Source organism: Patella vulgata, chromosome 2 (genome assembly GCF_932274485.2).
Source record: "Patella vulgata chromosome 2, xgPatVulg1.2, whole genome shotgun sequence".
Classification (NCBI taxonomy): Eukaryota; Metazoa; Mollusca; class Gastropoda; family Patellidae; genus Patella; species Patella vulgata.
In genome coordinates, this window is record NC_065880.2 from 8,446,565 (window position 1) to 8,470,484 (window position 23,920).

Consider the following 23,920-nt stretch of genomic DNA (forward strand, 5'->3'; position numbering starts at 1 on the left):
CTTCCTGTTACAGCCGATTGGCTGCTTGTAGCATAGTGGTACATAGAAAAAACAGTCAAGTAAACTGAAATTGGATAGATCTAGTGTTTATTGGTTTAGAACGAGAGTTTATCGATTGGATAGTGTTATATCACACTCTAATTGACAACTAGATTCTTCCCGCCAAATTTAACCTTGTAAATTGATTCAAGGTCAGACTAGCTGAATCAATTAAAAGCTGCTTTAGCGTCAATAATTCTATAAACTTTGTATCTTCCACCAATATAAATCCTTCTGTTTTTTAGTTGGTTATATGCGCGTGTTATTTTTAACCACACGGGCTATACATTATCCCGGGGGCCGAATGGTTAGCACGTGTGCGCTGTATCATAAGGTTTGTCAATGATTCAACTGGCGTCGTGTCGATTCCCCGGTTGAACGTGATAAAGAGTAGGACGACGTTAAACCCCATTTCATTTCATTTAATAGTTTCGATCAACTGAAGACTTGAATCACAAACCACCCTGCCTCCTCTATTCGGTGGTAAAACGTAGACTAGGGCTAAATCTATTTGTTAAGGCCAGCTCAATGTTTGTCAAGGTCGCTGAGATGTAAACAAGGTTAGGCCACGTGATTGTTGGCGAGAATGTCGTTTAGGGTAAGCATTGAAGCTATGTCCAGGATTAGAATTGAGATTAGCGCTAGCCCTGTTTACATCTCGTCATCTATGACGTAAAATTGAGCTGGCCTTATCATTTAGCACTAACCGTACATGAAGACATGCTGACAGATTACGACAATCACCATTATACACAACCTGTTTGTACAGGAATTAATGCAGGATGGAGGGCCTGACAAGGACAGCTGTTTAGTCGTTCGGATGGAACGAAAAACCGAGATCCCGTGTATACATTGGAATGCACATAAAAGATCCCTTGGCAGTTGGAATTCGATATAATTCATTTTGTACAGGAATTAACGACATCCTGCTCCATTGAATGACGTGTGAAGTCACAGCCGTGACTTGAGATAAAATGAAATGGGGTTTAACGTCCTACTGTTCTGCCCCGATTGGGCTAATGAAGTATCAGATGTCAATCCAGCAATGGCCAGAGAGGGATTTCTCGGGCCATTACTTCAAGAATATGCAAAAACTCTGTGTCCATTGTACTGAGCTCCTGTTGTAGGATACAGGGGACTATTAAACAATATTTTGATTGTGTACACAAACTACAAACCCCGAACAGGTCATTGGCGAGTTCACTAGAACACGACACTCGGGGCTCGTTAGACGTTGGTTTTATTTCCGCTAAATTAACTTATCAAAATGGCGGATAGATTAATCCTAGTGTAACTGCTTAGTGGTCCTGCGGGGCCTATATTCCCAGGAATTTATATTTATTATACGATTGAGAGAGAGAGAGAGAGAGAGAGAGAGGGAGAGAGGTCAACGTCCACTCGACACAAATTAGGTCATTTTTGGTTTCCATAATTGACTTGCGCGCATGGGTCTTTAGAAGTGGGAGGAAACCGAAGCTTCCGGAGAAAACCCACAAGGTTACACAGGCGACCATAACACTTGTCACGTACAAGCCGGAAATCGAAACTACACCACGTTGTGGTCCAACGCTCACGGCCGCCTACCAGCCCCCCCCCCCCCGTATACGAATTAGAAGAGATCTTAAATGGAGGGGTAGAGGTGGGGGGGGGGGGGGGGTAAATCTGTATTAAATGGTCAAACATTCAAGATGAAATTAAATGTGGTTTAACATTCTACTGTGGCTCCTAAACTGGGCTAATGAAGACGGGCATACGCCATACAGTGTGCTATGAGGGAAATTTTGCCCAGGCAGGGACACTATGGCCTACTCTTATATCGAATTCTAACTGCCAAGGATTCTTTTACGTGCATCCCTGACAATAGGGATCGAAATACCAACAAGCTGTTTCGTCGCTGGGGGTTGGATGGCCGAATGGTCTGTCATTGAGTCAACTGGCAGGGTTTCGATTCCACGATTATACGTGACAAGGATTGGGTCGCCCGTCCAACCTCGTGTTTTTTTCCGGGTTCCCCGGTTTCCTCCCACTGCTAAAGACCCCTACGCGCAAGCAAAGTATTGAAATAAAAAAAAATTAAACCATATGTTAGTCCAGAAATGACCTAGTTTGTGTCGAGTGGACGTTAAACCCCATTTCTCTCTCTCTCTCTCTCTCTCTCTCTCTGTTTCGTCGCTGTTGTTTTTGTCGTAAAGTCAACGTAGCATTCTCAGACTTAATTTAAGAATTTACTCAACTTTCAACCACTCTTTATGAGAAATATCTTTGATCCAGAAACACAATTTTTTGCACATAGTTTCTTATTGATGTATTTGATACATTAAAACAACAACAGTTTTATAAAGGGCTATATTTTAGTTAAATTAAGGTGAACAATTCTGAGTAAATTCTTAAACATACACTATGCAAGAGCTAAATTTGCCTATTGCAGGTCTTTCTTTAGGCCTGAAATGTTATATAAACTATTAATTAGACATTTATTAACAAAACAAGACCATAATCAACTCTCGATGGATACTCGAGATTTTAACTAGATTAAAACGGTTCGCCATTTAAAAATTTAATTTAAAAATGGGAAAGCGAGGCTAAGTCCCGATTATACCAGTGCCCTGGTTACCACTGTGCACACATCTTGTCAAAACTACAAACAATGATAACTTGACTGAGAATGAAGTAATTTGAATGAAATTTTCAATATTTTCTTTTTTTATCATCTGTTTGTGAATTATTATAGCAAGAATGACCAACTCTTTATTAAACTCTTAACTATAATGTATCTTTAACTTTAGTCTGAGAATGCTTTGTGAACTTGGGTCCAGTATTGATAAACACTATTTCTCTCCAATATGACTCTAAACCATAGGCCTACGAGCTGGGGGTGCTGAGGGGGGGGGGGCGGCCGCTGGGAAAATTTGGGCACACAATTGTACTTTGTAAAAGTTGTATAAAAAATATTGTGTTCTTGAATGTGTCCAATTTATTATTATTATGTAACATACTAAGAACCTAACTACATTTTTTGGGCACCAACCACCACCGCCCCCCAGTCAAAAATTTCCCCGTACGCCTATGCTCTAAATCCCGGTCTCTACTGATTCAAATGATGATAAATAACCGGTGGTCAAGGTGGCCGGATTAATTAGGAAAATTTATCAATAAAAGGGAAGCGGAACTTGTAATTACTTCCTGTAACAGCAAAACTCTTACAAGTTTCACAAACCAATTAAAAACTCACTTGTTAAAACAATCTTATGCTGACTAAATTTTTGAACAGAGTTTATGCATATAGTTTACTACTCATAAAAGCGCTTTGAGGATGCTTATGGATGGAATTGGCGCTCAAGAAATCGGCATTTATTATTATTATTATTATTATTATTATTATTATTATTGTCCTACTTATAGTCCACATCATCAAGTGCCTAAACACGATACTTATTTTGAAGACTCTGAGCCTTATACGTGTAATCCTTTGGGTCCAAGCTAAATGAAATGGAGTTTAACTTCTCACTTGTTCTCCACCGACTGGTCGTATGAAGATGGCTTACGTCATACATGGTACTATGGGGCAACATTTGACCGGGTTCGTACCATCCGAACGACTAGAGATCTCCGTCCAGCATCACTGACAAGGGGAAAAGGCACCGAAAGTCCCAAGGAACTCTGACCTGTATTGGGGACATTTATAGAGCGCCAACATCCAGCTAGATTAGCTGCTCTGTGCTGTGTATGAGTATGTTGGTGGTGGTTGCCAGCGAACATAAGGACTGTCACCGGACGTCGCATTCTCTAACACAACACGGTGTATACACAACTAGGCGTCATATTCTCTAGTACAACACGATGTATAAACAACTGGACGTCGCATTCTCTAGTACAACTGGGCGTCATATTCTCTAGCACAACACTATATGTAAACAGCTGGACGTAACATTCTCTAGCACATTGGGGGGCGGGGGGAATGGCCGAATGGTTGGCACGTGCGCGCTGTATCCTAAGGCCTGTCATTGAGTCAACTTGCGTGGTTTCGAATCCTCTGTTGTACGTGACAAGGAGTAGGATTGCCTGTCCAACCTCGTGGGATTTCCGCGTTTCCTCCGGTTTCCTCCCACTGCTAAAGACCCCTACGCGCAAGTGATTAAACCATGTTATTCCCGAAATGACCTTGTTTGTGTCGAGTGGACGTTAAACCCATCTCTCTCTCTCTCTCTCACTCTCTCTCTCTCTCTCTCTCTCTCGCACATCACTTTCTCTCTCTCTCTCGCTCGCAGCAATGATGATAATGCTCATAACCATAATTAATTCGGTAATGCATATATTTTATACAATCATTGATTTAAGAACATGTTCAAACTTATAATTGACAAATATATAATATGTTGCCTTGTAATACTCTCTCTCTCTCTCTCTCTCTCTCTCTCTCTCGCACATCACTGTGTGTAAAAACTGCTTACAATAGAAATTATTGATTTTATCGCATAAAGCTTAACAACATATGGAAGACATATTAAATAAGCAACAATGCGTGTTATTGTATCCATATCTAGTATATAAATATAGAATTAACAGAACACAATTTTTATGGGAAACAATCACCAGTTTTATTCTAAAAGCACGACGTTTCGACAGGTATCCTCTTATCGTTATCGTTAAAACCAGTGATTGTTTCCCATAAAAATTGTGTTCTGTTAATGTGTTTCCCAAACGCTAAATGTCACTCAAAGATAGATATAAAATTGATTATATAGTAATACGTAATAAAAATATTATTTAAACATATAATCTATAAATGAGCAATAGATTATTTTAATACTATTTTAATTCACCAAAGTTTAAAGTTACATTGTGCTTAAATAAAAACAATTAAGGAAGAGACTTGGATGAGTCTCTTGGAGATGTTGTTATATCGTACATGGATTGAAATGAAATGAAATTTAGCATCTTACTTTTTTGCACCTAACGGAGGGGCGTGGTTCCACCTTGTCAGTGATGCAGGACGGAGGGTCTGACAGGGACAGCTGTCTAGTCGTTCGGGTGGAACGAAAAACCGAGGTCCCACATTGGCGTGCACGTAAAAGATCCCGTGACAGTTGGAATTCGATATAAGAGTAGGCCGTAGTGCCGCTGTCCGGGCAAAATTTCCCTCATAGCACACTGTATGGCGTATGCCCGTTTTCATTAGCCCAGTTTGGGGCAGAACAGTAGGACGTTAAACCCCATTTCATTTCATTTCATTTCTGCACCTAACGGAAAATTGACGAGAGGGATTTTTTCCCCAAACACCCGCACTACAGTCGACTCATGTTTCGAATTCTATCAGGATTCGATACGTGCATACGGGGCCTCTCGGGTTTTTTTTTTTAGTGCTATCTTAGCGACTAGAGACTTTTCCTTGCCAGGCCCTTCGTCCTGCATAACTGACAAGGGAAACCATGTTTGGAAATCCCGGAACCTTTCTCCGCTAACACCAGGATCAAAGGTCACTCCTAATAAGTGACCGAGGTCCTTATCTACTGAGCCATCGTTGCTCCCTTTTAGACCACAAAATAGATATGAAAGTGGGGTGTACTAAATTTAATTGGTATAAAATTTATGTTAAAATAGCATTGAATTATTCATAAAAGTTGTCGAACTGTTTCAAGTGTTTGACAGCGGTAATGCGGAAGCCTTGGTTTACAATGTTACGTCACAAACTGGTCCAGGCAGAATTGGCGCCCTGTACTATTTTTATACTTTCGCGTACTAATTTATGAAACCATTTATACTAAATAGGAAACGGAAACGGAATGTTAATCAGTTTATATACATTATTATATGCGGTGCGGCCGGCCCATCTGTGTCAATTCCTAGGTGCCAAATATTAGTGATTTAGTTCCTTTAACGCCTCGATAGGTCATTATCACTTTCAATCAGTGATTTTAACTGCTGGTCCGTTTAAAAAGGTTTCTCTTTAAATAGTAGCCAATAAACACCATATGGTACACACGGCAGATTATATACATGTAGTTTGACTATTGGATGATAAACAGCTACAACATAACCACTGTGGTCTTTTCCTATATCGCACTCACGACAGAGTGACTATTGGATAACAAACAGCGACAACTGTGGCCTCTTCCTATATCGGATCGTCCATCGGTACATATTGAAATAATATGGATCTATTAAGTGCCCGATTGTTTTTTTACTTTTTCATCTATTTTACATGTTTTATTAGTCTGAATTATGGAAGCGAGGAAATCGATCTAACGACAGAACCAGGACATTTAAAACCATTCGGAACCGGGAGGCCAATCCATGACATTGAGGAAGTACAGGGTTTCCCAAGTCCGGACGATTTTTTCAAAAACTATTTTTTTCCACAAAAACCTGTTAAAATAGCATCCGGTGCCAAAATGTCGCCTGCCTTTAAATTGTGGACGGACGAATATTTCTTGAATCTGAATATCCCGGAACATAGTACTGTTTTTCTGGAGACGGTTAAAAAAGAAAGTCGACAACAAAAAACGATGAATATGGCTTTCAAGAAGTTTGTGAAAACATACATGAATTCTACTTATTACATGGTGGACAATGTACCAGAATATCTAAAGTAAGATCTATTTATGTATTGTTAAAGGGCAATTATGTGTGTGTGAGAGAGAGAGGGGAGGGAGAGAGAGAGAGGGGGAGATAGAGGGGGAGAGAGAGAGGGAGAGAGAGAGAGAGATGGGGTTTAACTCCACTCCGCACAAACTAGGTCATTTCTGGACCAACACATGGTTCAATTTTATTTCAATAATTCGTTTGCGCGTAGGGGTCTTTAGCAGTGGGAGGAAACCGGATTTTCCGGAGAAAACCCACGAGGTTGGACAGGCGACCCTACTCCTTGTCACGTACAATCGGGGCTTAGAAACCACGCCAGTTGATTTAATGACAGACTTTATGATACAGCGCGCACGTGCTAACCATTCGGCCATCCAACCCCCCATCAGATAGAGAGTTGACAGTACTCGCTATAATAGTTACAAACTACATAACGTAAATAGAATAATATTATAATCAACACGATTGCTACCAATGACCTCAATATATGGTAAGACCTGATAGGATCACCCCAATTACTCCACGATTAAAACCACGATTTCAATCGCAGCACGAATCGTGATAGTGGGAACCTAGCACGGGGTTGGCTGGCAGAATGGTCTTATAGGTGCGCTGTCTAGAGCATAGATCTGTCATTGAGTCAAGTGGTGTAGGCGCAAGCGAATTGTTGAAATAATACTGAACCATATGTTAGTCTCGGATTGACCTAGTTTGTGTCAAGTGGATGCTAAACCTCATTTCATATGGGTATTCCGTTCTATTAGGTAATAATGAGCTGTTCTATTAGGTAATTATGGGCTGTTCTATTAGGTAAAAATAGGCTGTTCCATTGGGTAATAATGGCCTCTTCTAATAGGTAATAATGAGCTGCTCTATTAGGTAATAATGACCTGTTCTGTTAGGTAATAATGGGCTGTTCTATTAGGTAATAATGGGATGTTCTATTAGGTAATAATGGACTGTTCTATTGGGTAATAATGTACAGTTTTATAATCATACAGCGTGGTTTCCTTTGTCACTGATGTATGAAATTGGTGTGCACGCAAAAGAACCATTGACAGTTGGAATTCAAGTAGGTCGTAGCGCCGATGTCAGGGCACAATTGTCCACATAGCACACTGCATGACGTATGTCCGTTTTCATTAGCCCAATCGGTGTAGCGAAGTAGGACATTAGTATGAAGACCAAACAGCTCATTATTCAATGTTTTTACTTCTTAGTTCTTAATTCATAGTCCTAAGAATAAAGAGCTGTTTGGTTCTCCATACATTAGACCCTCCATATCAATATATTAACAACTAATCTTAGGTAGCATTTATTCAAATTGATTATTATGGCTATTTGAACTCTACAATTGTTATTTATTGATTGTGGTTAGAAGTTTGTTTTATATACCTTGGTATGCGTGATTACCCTATTTATATACCCAGGGAGAGAGAGAACGATACAAACTAGGTCATTTCGCAACTAACATATGGTTCCGAGAGAGAGAGAGAGGGAGAGAGAGGGGAAATGGGGTTTAACGTCCACTCGACACAAACTAGGTCATTTCGGGACTAACATATGGTTCAATTTTATTTCAATAATTCGCTTGCGCGTAGGGGTCTGTAGCAGTGGGAGGAAACTGGAGGACCTGGAGAAAACCCACGAGGTTGGACAAGCGACTCTCTCCTTGTCACGTACAACCGGGGAATCGAAACCATGCCACTTGACTCAATCACAGACCTTGTGATACAAAGCGCACGTGCTAACCATTCGGCCATCCAACCCCGCTATTTATATACCCCATATACATACTATAGCCCGTGTGTGTGTGTGAAATAGCTTTATTTAACGTCCGCTTCCACCGAAGTGATATCGCAGACAAGCCATTGTTCATAACGCATGACTCTTAATATAGCTGTACAATATATCATTGTCAGTGGCGCAGGGCGGATGGCCTTTCAAGGACAGCTGTCTAGTCGTTCGGATGAAGCGAAAAACTGAGGTCCCGTATACACATTAGCGTGCACGTAAAAGATCCTTTGGCTGTTGGAATTCGATCTAAGAGTAGGTCATACAGTCGCATTTTAGTTCCAAGTTCTCCGATTTGCCTCTAACGTGCAATCAAATAAATGAAATTAAAATGTTAGTTCCGAATAACATAGTTAGTGAGTGGACGTTATACCTTATATTTGCCCACTCCTGTACACGTTGGTATGCACGTAAAAGAACCTCTCATTCATTTCTTTATATTTACAGATCTGATCTGATTGTTCCGTGCAGTCTACAGTGTCAAAGTATATTGGCGGGAAAACTGGATGATATCGTAATAAATATATATTATTTTATTAATTCTCGTATATTTTAATAGGTCGTAGCGCCGTTGTCCGAGCAAAGTTTCCCTCATAGCCAAAGCCCAGCTTAAACGGAGCGCGGCCCTGGGCCAGACTAGAATCGCGTGGCCCCTAAAGCTACGAAAATATTATTTTATATCTTTTCGAAGGTCACGCATGTCCTTTTGAATGGCACGCATGCGTAACATACAATAAACGGTCTGCAGTACAATAAGAAATTACATAATATCTGATCAAATAGGAAATCTATTCAGTTCCGAATGGCATATAATTAGCATACCTGCGATCACAATCGCCTATGTCACGGGTTTCGACCAATCACAAACAAGGTTGAGAGATAGAGGACTCACACAGTCTCCGCCAATCTCGCCGCTAGACCGATAAGTGGAACTTTCATCTGGAATTTAATTGTATTTTTTCTCGCTTTGACATGAACCGCGGGACCTGGGCCTGGGCCCATTTGGCCTATGCCTAAGGTGGGCTTTGCTCATAGCATACAATTTGACGTGTGCCAATTTTTATGAGCCCAATCGGAGCAGAACAGTTGGCTGTTAACACAGCTTCATTTTGTAATTTAGAACTCCATAAATGATACAAAATACGTTTTCCTAATCCCCGTGTACGTTAAAGATCCCTTGACAGGGGAATTAAAATCTCGCCAGTTGACTCAATGACAGACTTTATGATACAGCGCGCACGTGCTAACCATTCAGCCATCTAACTCCCCCCCCCCACCCCCGATAAATGATACAAAATAGGTTGTATTTTCTTAATCCTGGTTGGGGGGGGGATGGCTGAATGGTTAGCACGTGCGCGCTGTATCATAAAGTCTGTCATTGAGTCCACTCGACACAAACTAGGTCATTTCGGGACTAACATATGGTTTAATTTTATTTCAATATTTCGCTTGTGCGTAGGGGTCTTTAGTTGTGGGAGTAAACCGGAGGACCCGGAGAAGACCCAGGAGGTTGGACAGGCGACCCTACACCTTGTCACGTACAACCGGGGAATCGAAACCCCGCCAGTTGACTCAATAAGAGTCCTTATGATGGACGTTAAACTCTCTCTCTCTCTCTCTCTCCCTCTCTATTTATTTATGTACATTATGCATTTTTTAAACTCCCGAACTTAACCCTTTTACCTCCCTCTCTCTCTCTCCCCCTCTCTCTCTCTCTCTGTATTTTTTTATGTACATTATGCATTTTAAACTCCCGAACTTAACCCTTTTACCTCCCTCTGGCTCTCTCTCCCTCTCTCTCTCTCTGTATTTTTTTATGTACATTATGCATTTTAAACTCCCGAACTTAACCCTTTTACCTCCCTCTCCCTCTCTCTCCCTCTCTCTCTCCCTCTCTCTCCCTCTCTCTCTCTCTCTCTCCCTCTCTCTCCCTCTCTCTCTCTCTCTCCCTCTCTCTCTCTCTCTCTGTATTTTTTTATATACATTATGCGTATTAAACTCCCGAACTTAACCCCTTAACTCCGCCCGTGTACGCCCTTTACCACAACGGTTGTTTATGGTGGCTGATTGGTATCATGTCGTGATGTCGGGTTGTCGTGATTTCGGGCTGTCGCTTTGTCTACTTTCATGATCTATTATGTTGTTCATGATCAATTCTGTCCTATTTTTTATTAATAAGCTGATAAAATTCTCAACAGTAATAATGACGTAGAGTCTCTTTGTCGTGGTGCCGGGTTGTCGTTTTGTCTTGGTGTACGGTAGAAATGTCGTGATGTTGCGTTGTCGGTTGGTCACCTTATAAAAGATAACAACATTACGACATCACGACATTATACCAATCAGCCACCACAGTTATTTGAACATTGTATGAATAATTTATTGATAACCATAAAATCTTAGGACGTATACCGTGGATCGAAGTCAAAACAAATCTATTTATTCAAACATACGGGAATTCCATACAGTCAATATCACCTGTGAAATGCATTATTTGAAACTGGTCATTGATTTCAGGCCTCAAGTTCACAAAGCATTCTCAGACTTAACTTAAGAATTTACTCAAAACAAAACTGTTTGTCTTATTTTAGCTAAAATATAGCCCTTTATAAAACTTTTATCGTTTTTATGTATCAAATACATCAATAAGAACCTATATGCAAAGTTTTGTGTTTCTTGGTCAAAGATATTTCACATAAACAGTGATTGAAAATTGAGTAAATTCTTAAATTAATTCTGAGAATGCTTTGTGAACTTGTAGCCTGCTTTCGCCTGCCTTTATATCTTCTGTCGTTGGCCGATTATGAACTTGTTTTCCAAGTGGAGTAGATTATAAATATTTTCAAGGGCGGATCTAGTGAGAGTGAGGGTGGGGGTGGGGGGATTAACCTCACGTTGGCCCGATTATGAACTTGTTCTCGAATTTGAGTAGGTTAAAAATATTTTCAAGGGCGGATCTAGTGAGGGTGGGGTGGGGGGTCACCTCACATTGAACTTGGTCTCGAATTGGAGTAGGTTAAAAATATTTTCAAGGGCGGATCTAGTGAGGGTGGGGGTGGGCGACGTATAATTGTTTGGAAGGAACAAAATTCCGAGGTCCCATGTATACATTGGCGTGCACATAAAAGCTTCCTTGACAGTTGGCATTCGAAATGAGAGTAGGCGCCACATTTTCTTCATATATTACACTGTATGGCGTATGCCCGTCTTCATTAGCCCAGTTTAGGAGCAGAACAGTAGGACGTTAAACCCCATTTCATTAGCTCAGTCGTTGCAGTACAATAGGACGTTAATCTCATTTCATTTAATTTATTATCATCCGGTGTCCACATTATCCCGGGGTTGGCTAGTTACTTTAGTAACGGGTACTTGTCGGCTTTGGCCTGTATCCGTTACTGCCTCATCCGTTACTGCGTGAGTTTCATAATGGCGGATCATTTCAAACGAATTTTGTTTGTATTTTTGGATCGCTAAATTCTATATGAAAATAGTGTTGGATTATTATAAATTTGTGTCGGATGTGGCAAAAAATAATTCCCTTTGGCACAAAAAGCAGAATCACGGTGAAAAATAGACAGTAAGGATTCCAAAATAGCCTTAGAACCGAGATGGGGTGAAAGCCCTATTTTCATATTAGTTGTCTATAGGATGAGGCAGTAACGGATAGAGGTCAAAGCCGATAAGAATCTAGGGAGAGAGAGTGAAATGGGGTTCAACGCCCACACGACACAAACTAGGTCATTTTGGGACTAACACATGGTTCAATTTTATTTCAATAATTCGCATGCGCGTAGGAAGACCCGGAGACAACCCACGAGGTTGGTCAGGCGACCCTACTCCTTGTCACTAGGGGTTAGCCATCTACCGTTCTCCATTCGCAATATTTGATGTTGCTTTTTTTTCCAAGTCTGAAATAAACCAATATTTTTTGTATTTTTTTTTTTAGCTGATGTGGTTCAGTAGTGGTGGAACCAACTCAGTTGTACACCATGATGGATTTGACAACATAAACTGTGTGTATCGTGGAAGTAAAGATTTTATAATTGTAGACCCGGTTAAATTTAAAAATATGGTAAGTTAAACATACATTATACAAGAACTAAATCTGCCTATTGCAGGTCTTTCTTTATGTTATATAAACTATTAATTAGATATTTATTACCACGAAAAGACCATAATCAACTCTTGATGCCATCTCATGCGTCAGATTTTCACTGGATTTGAATCCGATCTGCTGCTCAACGCTCATTGATGATTAAACCCCAAAAAATGGATAATCGAGACTATGTTTTTATCGTACTGACATTAGTAATGATGAACGAGGCTAGGCCTAAAATTCAATCGCTAAAATCTCGATTCAGAATGGAGCAATTTGACTGAAATTTTCAGCATATTCCCTTTACATTATCTAGCTTTTAACTATTATAGTGAGAAGTGGCAGCTCTTTATCTGATCTCCCATAATGTATCTTTAATTTATTATTGTATTGCTGTATTAGCTTGAGGGGGTGGATGGCCGAATGGTTTCAATTCATTGATCTTGTTTCAATTCATTGAAAATCGCGAACATCCGATGGTAGGCTAGTTGATTATGGTCTGAAGATGTTAAGAAATGTCGGATTGAGAATATATATAACATTTGAGCCAGCACCCCCACCTCCAAAAAAAGAGATCTTCAATGGACGGATTTGGTTCTTACATAATGCATTCTTAAACTGACATTGTCATTGCCGCAGAGAGAGAGAGAGAGAGAGAGAGAGAGAGAGAGTCTATTATTGAGATAATGCCATGTATTTTTCTTTGTACAGGTACCTATAGATAGACCAGAGGGAGCTTATTCAACCATTGATGTAGATAAGTAAGCAAGTTCTTTTATATTTATCTACGGTAAGACGTTGGCTCGCTATACTGGAGGTCGGGTGTTTGATCCCTGTCGTTTAAGTTATTGAATATTGACCGACAACAACGAAAGCCACCAAATATATATTATATGTTTTTAATTTCAGAATGGATTATACAAAATATCCCACGTTAGCCAAAATAGAATATATTCATGCGCATATGGAACCCGGTGATTGCCTGTACATACCGTACAAATGGTTAGTATTAAACCAAATATATTCATCTCTATCCCAATCTCATTAAAGTACAGAGATCTATATTTCGTTTCGTTTTGGTTTTTACTTTCAATGACCTACAGTACATGAAGATCTGATCGGTTGTAGTGGAACGTCGCGTTAGAGGTCATACGAGCGGCTTTTGACCCTATGACGTTAGACATTCGATTATCCAATCAGCGTTGGTGTTTCTAGTAGCTTTACCACAGTTCCGTACACCTCACGACAAAAACTTGTCGTAACATACCATTTCATTAGCTAACCCCTGCCTGACATCATCAAGAACGCAGGTTATATAATAACTCTTCCAGATCCTAGTGTAGTAAAGACAAGTAAAACGAAATTTTGAACTATAACAAAAAACGAACCGAAATGTGTATTAATCAGATCGATACAAAGTAGGATATTATATTTCAGTTCGACGATCGTTAGCAATCTACCAGTTATATATTTATCAAGTAATATATTAAGTAATATAACAGTTAGTATATAGTAATATAGCAGTTAATATTAAGTAATCTAACAGTTAGTATATAGTAATATAACGGTTAATATTTAGTAATCTAGCAGTTAATATTAAGTAATCTAGCAGTTAATATTTAGTAATCTAGCAGTTAATATTTAGTAATCTAGCAGTTAATATTTAGTAATCTAGTAATCTAGCCGTTAATATTTAGTAATCTAGCAGTTAATATTTAGTAATCTAACAGTTAGTATGTAGTAATATAACGGTTAATATTTAGTAATCTAACAGTTAATATTAAGTAATCTAACAGTTAATATTTAGTAATCTAGCAGTTAATATTAAGTAATATAACAGTTAATATTTAGTAATGTAGCAGTTAATATTTAGTAATCTAACAGTTAATATTAAGTAATATAACAGTTAATATTTAGTAATCTAGCAGTTAATATTTAGTAATCTAGCAGTTAATATTAAGTAATATAACAGTTAATATTTAGTAATCTAGCAGTTGACATTTAGTAATATAGCAGTTAATATTTAGTAAACTAGCAGTTAATATTAAATAATATAACAGTTAATCTTTAGTAATCTAGCAGTTAATATTTAGTAATATAACGGTTAATATTTAGTAATCTAGCACTTAATATTAAGTAATCTAACTGTTAATATTTAGTAATTTAGTAACCATATGTTACTCTCTCTCTCTCTCTCTCTCTCTCATAAAGTGGGTGGGCAAAGTGGCATGGTTTCGATACCCCGCTTGAATGTGATAAGGAGTAGGGTCGTCGCCTGTCCTACTTCATGGGCTTGCTCCGGGTCCCTCGTCCCACTGCTAACGACCCCTACGCGCAAGCGAATTTTTGAAATATAATTGAACCATATGTCAGTCCCGAAATGAGTGGAGATAAATTTCAGGGGAGATAAATCCATTTATAAGTAAATTAAGTGTAAAAATATCTTCGCCAATCAATGTCATATAATTTTAATTTCTATCTTATTTTTTAACACCAAAATGCATAAAATTAGTAGATTTTAAGTCAGCAGTAAAGTACATTAACGATTAGTTAATTTACAATTTAATGGCGATGTTGAAGTGGTCATATTTTGCCTCAATAAATTTTCTAATATGAAATATAATGAATCCTTTTCAATACAATGTTCATTACCCATTTTAATAGTTTCCTATTAAATAAATAGATGACACATTTATTTGAATGTTTGTAATCCACTTTAAGTGGATTTAATGAAATACAAGATTTAGAATTACATTCTCTCTCTCTCTCTCTAATAGTAACCTATCTATTACAGGATACATCAAGTGAGATCATATAACAGTAATTTAGCTGTGAATATTTGGTGGAATCACTATTCAGCTTTAGATGTCGACACCAGTCAATGCAATAAAAAATGTGATCCAAATATGACCTTGCATGGAGTCAAAACTAAATCATCCAATAGGTTACCAACTTCCGGTGAACCTTTGAGGTAAGTAATATAACATAAATATAGACACAAGTTAAATTACTGCAATCCGTGTGACCAAACGCCCCCAGCAACGACACCCACCCCAACCCATCCTCTAATAGACACACCACCCAACCGCCCTGTAAAACAACAAAGCCAAGTATTTAGAGGAAAATAAAGACGACCAACCATATTATCATCTTTATTTTCAAAAGTAAATTATGTCTTCTGTTCCACCCACAAAATTGTTTAATTTTTAACGACCAGGCCCCGAGTTCGCAAAGCATTCTCAGACTCAAGTTAAGAATTTACTCAAAATTATTTGCCTTATTTTTACTAAAATAAAACTTTTGTTGTTTTAATGTATCAAACACATCAATAAGAAACTATGTGCAAAGTTTTGTGTTTCTGGATCACAGATATTTCTCATAAACAGTCATTGAAAGTTGAATAAATTCTTAAGTTAAGTAAGGGAATGCTTTGTGAACTCGGGCCAGTATACATATATTAAACCCCATGTTTGGCATCAAGTACGATCCTCTATGGATCAGGAATTGACCATGTTGTTGGATGAAATCAAAAATCTAATTTAACAAATCAATGCTGAATTGTTCAAAGAAGAAGAATACAAATTGCCATGTGGATCGGACTTGAACTGACGGAGCCTTCAGCTTTGTCGAAGAACATCACCCCAATAATTAACAAAGAACAACAAAAGCGGTTAGTGACCGGGGGCCTGTTTCACGAAATTTTACTATGATAAAATTCAAATTTTAGTAATTTGATTGAATAATATTGGATTGATTTTAGTGCTTAGCCAATCAAAATTGAAGTATCTACTAAAATTTGGATTTTATCTTTAGTTAAGATTTCGAGAAACAGGGCCCAGTTCCTGTTCCCCAACAACTGGACTGTTGACCGTAGTGTGAACATGGTGTCTAAGTTACGTTACCAATCGGTTTTACAGGGCTTACATAATGGATGAACTGAATTTAGTACCAAATAAAATGGTGCCGTATGATGAATTTATTTTAGAGCTCATTCCCGTAAGTATATAAGTTCAGATGAAAATAAACGGTAAATATAGACACAATGATAAGTAGTATATTCCACAGAAACTCCATTGGCTTCCAGTTCGAGCGAGGGTTCAATTTAAAGCTCTTGTGAATGTGTTTAAATCAATTTATTCTGACACCGCACCCAGTTATTTAAAAGAACTCTTTGATTTCTACACTCCCCGGCGATCCCACCTTCGTTCTTCAAGTGATCGTAGCATATCGAGGATCCCCAAATATAATAAGCGTTCTGGTGAATATGCTTTCTCCGTCAGAGCAGCTAAAATGTGGAATGATCTTCCAAAAACTCTTCGAGAGTCCTCTTCCATCCAGAGCTTTAAGACGAACTTAAAAACATACTTATTTCAAAAATGTTTTTGAACTGTTTTTTTGTGAATGCGCTTAGAAACACTCATGTGTAATGAAGCGCTATATAAATCGAACAATAATAATAATAATATATTCGACACTTATTGCTCCAAATGTTATTCGGAGAGTCATAACTAAAGTTGTGAGATGAAAGATCGATTCATGCCCGTGTATACATTGGCGTACACGTAAAAGAACCATTAGAGACTTTTGGCAAGCGGACTTTGTCCCATCCGTATCACGTATCCGTGCCGTCACGTGATACGTTGCGTCAATGTAGTTCTAGAGGTTTGGTAGATTTTTCGCGCGGCGTACGTATGCGTAGTTGAGCTGAACTTAGTTTTATTACAGCATGATGATAGTTATCTACCAAGATCACCGTCAGTACTAGTCAATACTTAGCCTACAAATTCACTAATGTATCATGTCAGAAAGTTTTAACCCCCCCCCCCCTTATCATAGAATCACACCATTTACAGGTTTGCAAGGTCCCGAGTACCTCGATTCCTCGTTTACATGTGACAAGGAATAGAGTCGCCCGTCCAACCTCGTTCGTTTTCTGTATGTTATTGGCAAGATTCATTCAGGTTACTTCCGGTACATAGTACAACATAATTACTTCCGGTGAGTTGTGCAACATGATTAGATAGTACAACATAGAACTTCCTGTGTATAGTACATCCTGAATATAGTAATAATAAAATAAAACAAAACCAAGTACGAACAATCCAAACCTCTAGACAAAATTCGAAGTCCTAAAAAAACACGATGACTTCCGGTAAATAGTGCAACATGATTACTTCCCTATACATAACTTCCGGTACATGTACGTACAAGACTTAAGCATAGAGTTGCCGAGACATTAGAAGCCATGCCTTTCCTTTTATCCCCGAACGCTTTGCATTGCAAAAAGATGGCAATGCCCAGTAAGGTTCATCGGATTACCTGTTGTCATAGCAATGAAAGTGTCTAGTAGTTTGGATAAAACAAAAACCGAGGCCCAGTAGGTGTAGTAATATGGAGGGAAAGAATTTGTGCTTTGAAACATCTATGTAAAATAATATTAGGGTTTTGATTAATTATTCTCCATTGTCAAAATATTAGCTAGGGTACAAGTTAATTCTGAAACGCAAATTAAAATTGGTTATGAATATTGTGACAATAACAAGACATGGGGTCTAAAGACAAGAATGTAGAAATATGATGGCTAGAACAATAGCGTTATCTTTCATATTATTGATTCTAACTTCATAACCACAAATATAGAAAGTATATGCCGGTTATTTTGATACGTTAACTGAGCTATAGATTAATGAGCATGTTGGTCATTTACATTTTTCTTTGTTATAAAATATATATCATATTTGTTGACCAAATAAGGTAACAATCCCTGGCGATGTTCAGTTTGGGGTGCATGTCCTTTCCTTATTTAGAACTTAGTTGTTATCAGTCTTTAGATTAACACCTCAGACAAAGGAATAGGTGCCTATAAAATAGGGTTGGGAAATAGCATTCGGCAGAGCTCACTCCGCCGGTCATACCAGCCATTTAGTTATTTGAGACTAGGAAGAATTGTAACACTTCCAGTTTGTAGAAATAAAGTATTTTAAGAAAAGAACCTGAACTGTAGTTGTAACTTAGTCACGGAAGAAAACACAGCGTGAAGATTGAATATTGAAGATTGGCCATCTGATAGTACTACAGTAGGCGGAAACGTTGTTATCAGGGTAAAATTTTCCTTCCGCATACCCAACTTCATTAGCTCGGTCTGTTTTTTTTATCTTCAGGTTATAGTGCAGGCCGAAGGAGACGTAAGTTTAATTTGTTATTCTTCTGGGGGCGATCGATTGGTTTAAGGTCTGTCATTGAGGCAAGTGGTGTGGTTACTATTCCAGATTGTACGTGACAAGGAGTAGGGTCGCCTCTCTAACCTCATGGTACTTCGGGTTTCCTTCCCCATCTAAAGCCCTTACGAATAAATGAAATAAAGCTTAAACGTATGTTAGCCCCGAAAAATGACCTAGTTTGTATTGAGTGGACCACACCCACCCCACCCCACCCCCTCTCTCTCCTGTTTTTACATTATCATTCTTCTAAGGACTGTACCTTTGTGCCGTTCAGATCTGGTCGACAGTTTGCGGTTCATTGATTCCGCGTTACTGACAGCAGACAGACCATCGTTGGTGTTGCACATCGTTGCTAATCAAAATAGTTTCTTTGATCTGGTTGCAAAGATAAATATACTATTCAAAAAAAGTAGGGGATATTTGATTTTTAAGTGTTATTAAAGTCACCTAATGAAACTGACGGAGAAACAAATGACAAAATGAAATGAAGTTAACATTCATCGATTTATTCCAAATGATCGTTAGACTAAGTAAGGCACAGACTGACCATTATAAGGGTAAAATGATACCCGGGGTCAAACAGCAAAGTTACCACAGCATCACAACCAAGTCAGTAACGGGTAAATCCTCCTCTGTTTGCCAAACAAGCATTGATCCGACGTGGCATACTCCTAATGAGACGTCTAAGGTCATTTTGGTCCAGATTGTCCCATTCCTGTTGCAACGCAGCAGCAAGTTCTTGGACATTGGCAGGACGTTGTTGACGTTGACGTAACCTCTGTCCAAGCATGTCCCAGACATGCTCGATGGGGGAGAGGTCGGGACTCAGTGCTGGCCAAGGTAATGTGGTGATGTTCTGTTGTTGGAGGTAACCTGTAACGATCCTGGCCCTGTGACATCTTGCGTTGTCATCCTGGAAGATGAAACGGCGGCCATGACGTCGTGCGAACGGCACAACATGGACTGCCAAGATGTTGTCCCGGTAGTACTGGCCTGTAACACGCCCTGCAACAACATGTAAAGCCGTTCTTCCAGCAACAGTGATGCCTCCCCACACCATAACAGAACCACCCCCAAATCGATCATGTCTGATGACGTTAACGTCTTGGAAGCGCTCGTTTCGACGACGCCACACCCTCCTACGTCTGTCCAAAAAATCAACAGTGAACCTTGACTCATCTGAAAACATCACATTGCTCCAGCGTCGATTATCCCAGTGTTGACGATCCCTACACCAACGACGTCTTGCCTGAATGTGATGATCTCTCAAACAAGGGATCACGCGAGGACGTCGGGCGCGAAGGTGACCTCTATGCAGTCGATTCCGAATCGTCTGGCCACTCACTCTCACACCAGTGTCTGTTTGAAGACGAGCGCTGATCTGATTTGCTGTGATGACACGATTTCTCAAGGCCAAGGTACGGATAAATCGATCCTGGGCTTGAGTTGTCGCCCTTGGTCGACCTGAGCGTGGTCTGTCCTGTACAGATTGTGTATCACGGTATCTGGACCATAGCCTGCTTATGACAGACTGAGAAACATTCATCGTCCGCGCCACAACCGCCTGTGTTGTGCCCATCTGTAGCATGCCAAGGGCACGTAACCTTTCATTTTGGGTAAGCCGACGCATATCAAAATTTGTTTTCTGGTCACTAAAACAATTAAACTGATGTTTCCACCCTGGAATTCAATGCCACAATGACTGTAACATTCAAAGTCAGAGTCGTGCAAATCTTGGGTTGGACCCCCATGATGATCCCAAGCATCACCTGCATTCCATGCGGTAGCTATTGGTGCGTTTGGGCGTCACATGTAACTGGAAATGTTTCTTCTGTTAGGTTCTATAGTGACTTTTCTTTTTTCGTAGTCATTTGCATATTTTAGTATTATGCCCCCAAAATCAAATATCCCCTACTTTTTTTGAATAGTATACTTTCTTTTCACTTGCTTCTGGTCTTAGGGTCCAGGCTATGAGAAAGACAACAAAACGATCAGAACAGTACAGTATCATGATATAACTGATATTTCCAGGCGACTGTGTGTGTATAATATTTCGTGGAGTTGATTGCGAACTCTTAGGTATTGAAGGAGCCACGGTGGCTATAAGTGGGTAAGACTCTGGCTCGTTACCCTGGAGGTCGGGTGTTCGATCCCTGCATTAGCCGAGGAAGTTCATCGGGATTTTCCGACGTGGTTACCCCTTGTCATTGGTGCAGGACGGAGGGTCTGACAAGGACAGCTATCTGAGATCCAGTGCATATATTGGCATTACGTAAAAGATCCTCTGGCAGTTGGAATTCGGTATAAGTGTTGGCCATAGTGCCGCTGCCCGGGCAAAGTGTCCCTCATAGCACACTGTATGGCGTATGCCCGTCTTTATTAGCGCAGTCGGTACAAAACAATAGGACGTTAAACTCCATTTCATTTCTAAGGTGTTTTAGCTATGTTCAAAATTTAGTATTTCTTATATTTTGGCATATAAATAATTATTAAAGATTTCCTTTCAGGAATCTGTAAAAGTGGCTCTGGATGAAATCAAAGACTTGGCGAACAAGGTGGGGAATCTTTGATTTGAACATGATCGCCATTTTGTAACTTCATATATTATTTTACATTGTTAAGATAACAATCTATTTTGTATTTTCACTGTCGACACTAATCCTATATGCAAGAGGGGTTGGATGGCTGAATGGTTAGTGCGTGCGCGCTGTATCATCAGGACTGTCATTGAGTCAACTGGCGTGGTTTCGAATCCCCGGTTGTACGTGACAAGGAGTCCAACCTCGTGGATTCTCTCCGAGTCCTCCGGTTTCCTCCCACTGCTAAAGACCCCTACGCGCAAGCGAATTATTGAAATAAAATTAAACCATATGTAAGTCCCGAAATGACCAAGTCTGTGTCATCCCGGTTGATACAACACAGAAAATAGTACGTTAAACCCCATTACATTTTATTTGAATTGTCTCTGCTCTGATGTACTGAATTGGCCGTTCTTGGCATAATGGTTCAAAAATAGATAATGCAAAATGAGTACATTGTATATTGAAACTTTTCTTCAAATTACTTTATTCTGGGCGAAGATATAGCCTTTAAAGGTTTGACAAGATATGTGCACTGATTGTAACCATCATAATGGTTGTTCGAGGCTTAGCCTCGCTTCGCCATTTTTAGATTAAATCCTTAAATGGCCGAACCGTTTTAATCTACTTAGAGTTGATTATGGTCTTGTCATGTTAATAAATGTCTAATTAATAGTAACATTTCAGGCCTAAAGAAAGACCTGCAATAGCCAGATCTAGTTCTTGCGTAATGTATGTATAACTTAAGTCTGAGAATGTTTTGTGAACTGGGGCCAGACCCCGCCTCCCCCCCCCCTTCCCAATTCAATCTTTTATTTTTAAATCAAGTTGATTCCTTTAATGTTTCAGCTTTTAAAAGTATTAGATCAAGATGCAGATGGACAAATATCTTTACAGGAAGTAGCGTCACAGTCTTCAGATGTAAGTTGGATAAACAGAAAAATAGTTAACCTCTAGTAGGATATAAAATATATTTACTGCTTTTGTATATGGGGGCGGGGGGCTGGGGGGGGGGGGGGGTGGATGGCCGAATGGTTAGCACGTGTGCGGTGTGCCATAAGCTCTGTCATTGAGTCATCTGGCGTTGTTTCGATTCTCCGGATGTACGTGCCAAGGAGTAGGGTCGCCTGTCCAATCTCGTGGGTTTTCTCCGGTTTCCTCCCACTGCTAAAGTCCCCTATGCACATGCAAATTATTGAAATAAAATTGGACCATATGTTAGTCCCAAAATGACCTAGTTAGTGTCCAGTGGAGGTTAAACTCTCTCTCTCTCTCTCTCTCTCTCTCTCTCTCTCTCTCTCCAGGATAAATAAATTTTATTTTCTTCTCAACAAATGTCCCTTTTTTTATTAGAACATGTTAGTCGCTGGTGATATAATTAAACAAGTACAACAGATTCAGTTTGCTCTCGGAGACAAATATGCTTATAATGACGAAGGTGGTGCATATGGTGGTGGTACAGAGGAAGAGGGTGAGGATGATGGCGATGTCTTTGGGTCTTCCATTGCGCTTGACGAGGAGGGTCAACTAGATGATGGCGGTGTCTTTGGATCTTCGATTGCGCTTGACGAAGAAGGTGAGGATGATGGCGATGGTGATGTCTTGTGGTCTTCCATTGCGCTTGGCGAAGAAGGTGAGGATGACGGCGATGTCTTGGCGTCTTCGATTGGGCTTGACGAGGAAGGTCAACCAGAAGAGGACTTAATTGGTGAATTTGATGAATTTGATGAATTTGGTGAATATCATGACGAGCTTTAAAACTGGTTTCGTTGCTGGTGGGACTCACGGTTGCATCGGGTTTGATGTAATGAATTTAGACTAACATGTGCCTATCATATTGATATAGTGCTTCCTTTGGGTCTATCATATTCATAGGGTTTTCCTTTGTGCCTATGATATTCATAGGGGTTTCTTTTGTGCCTATCATATTCATAGGGTTTTCATTTGTGTCTATGATATTCATAGGGGATTCTTTTGTGCCTGTGATATTCATAAGGTTTTCCTTTGTGCCTATCATATTCATAGGGATTTCCTTTGTGCCTATGATATTCATAGGGGTTTCCTTTGTGCCTATCATATTCAAAGGATTTTCCTGTGTGCCTATCATATTCATCGGGTTTTCATTAGTGTTTATACATAGACTATGGTGTGCCTATCGTATTGATAGGGGATTCCTTTGTGTTTGGACATAGTAGTGTGGGAAAATGTCAACGGTATTAACTTACTTATCTTCGTTATTTGTTATTGTGTTGTCGTCGTTTGTGTGTGGCAGATCAGGAAGGTTGTGTGTGTGGGGGGAGGGGGAGGGGCACGTAGTTTGGGGACAGCAAGACGATTGGGCACGGAGTTGCACGCAGATTAGGGAGATCTGGAAGGATGTTGGGGGTGGGGTGGGTGGGGTTTGTGGGTGACACGTTGTTTGTAGAGATCAGGATGGTTGGGGATGGGATCACGTCGATTAGCGAAAGCAGGGTGGTTGGGGAGAGGCTCGCATCGTTTAAGAAGATCATGATGTTTGGGAAAGGGATCACACCGGTTAGGGGAGATCAGGATGGCTAGGGAGAGGATCACACCACACAGGTTAGGGGTGATCAGGATGGCTGGGTCGTGGA

General features: G+C 39.7%; 1 protein-coding gene across 1 annotated transcript; it reads left to right on the forward strand.

The window, feature by feature from the left end:
- Positions 1–6,058: 6,058 nt before the first annotated feature.
- Positions 6,059–23,515, forward strand: LOC126809970 (uncharacterized). The gene is made up of 11 exons (XM_050534855.1): positions 6,059–6,628; positions 8,863–8,929; positions 12,359–12,484; positions 13,220–13,269; positions 13,418–13,510; positions 15,303–15,479; positions 16,426–16,504; positions 18,670–18,693; positions 21,237–21,284; positions 22,158–22,229; positions 22,662–23,515. The coding sequence occupies exons 1-11, from the start codon at positions 6,192–6,194 to the stop codon at positions 23,064–23,066; spliced, it is 1,578 nt and encodes a 525-aa protein (XP_050390812.1). The 5' UTR covers positions 6,059–6,191; the 3' UTR covers positions 23,067–23,515.
- Positions 23,516–23,920: the final 405 nt, after the last annotated feature.

Excerpts from the sequence above, each read along its gene's own strand:
- LOC126809970 (XM_050534855.1), top strand. The coding sequence starts at position 6,192 with ATGGATCTATTAAGTGCCCGATTGTTTTTTTACTTTTTCATCTATTTT. Across the intron at positions 8,930-12,358 it reads CGGGAAAACTGGATGATATC|CTGATGTGGTTCAGTAGTGG; the intron begins GTAATAAATATA and ends TTTTTTTTTTAG. Across the intron at positions 18,694-21,236 it reads TAGTGCAGGCCGAAGGAGAC|GAATCTGTAAAAGTGGCTCT; the intron begins GTAAGTTTAATT and ends ATTTCCTTTCAG.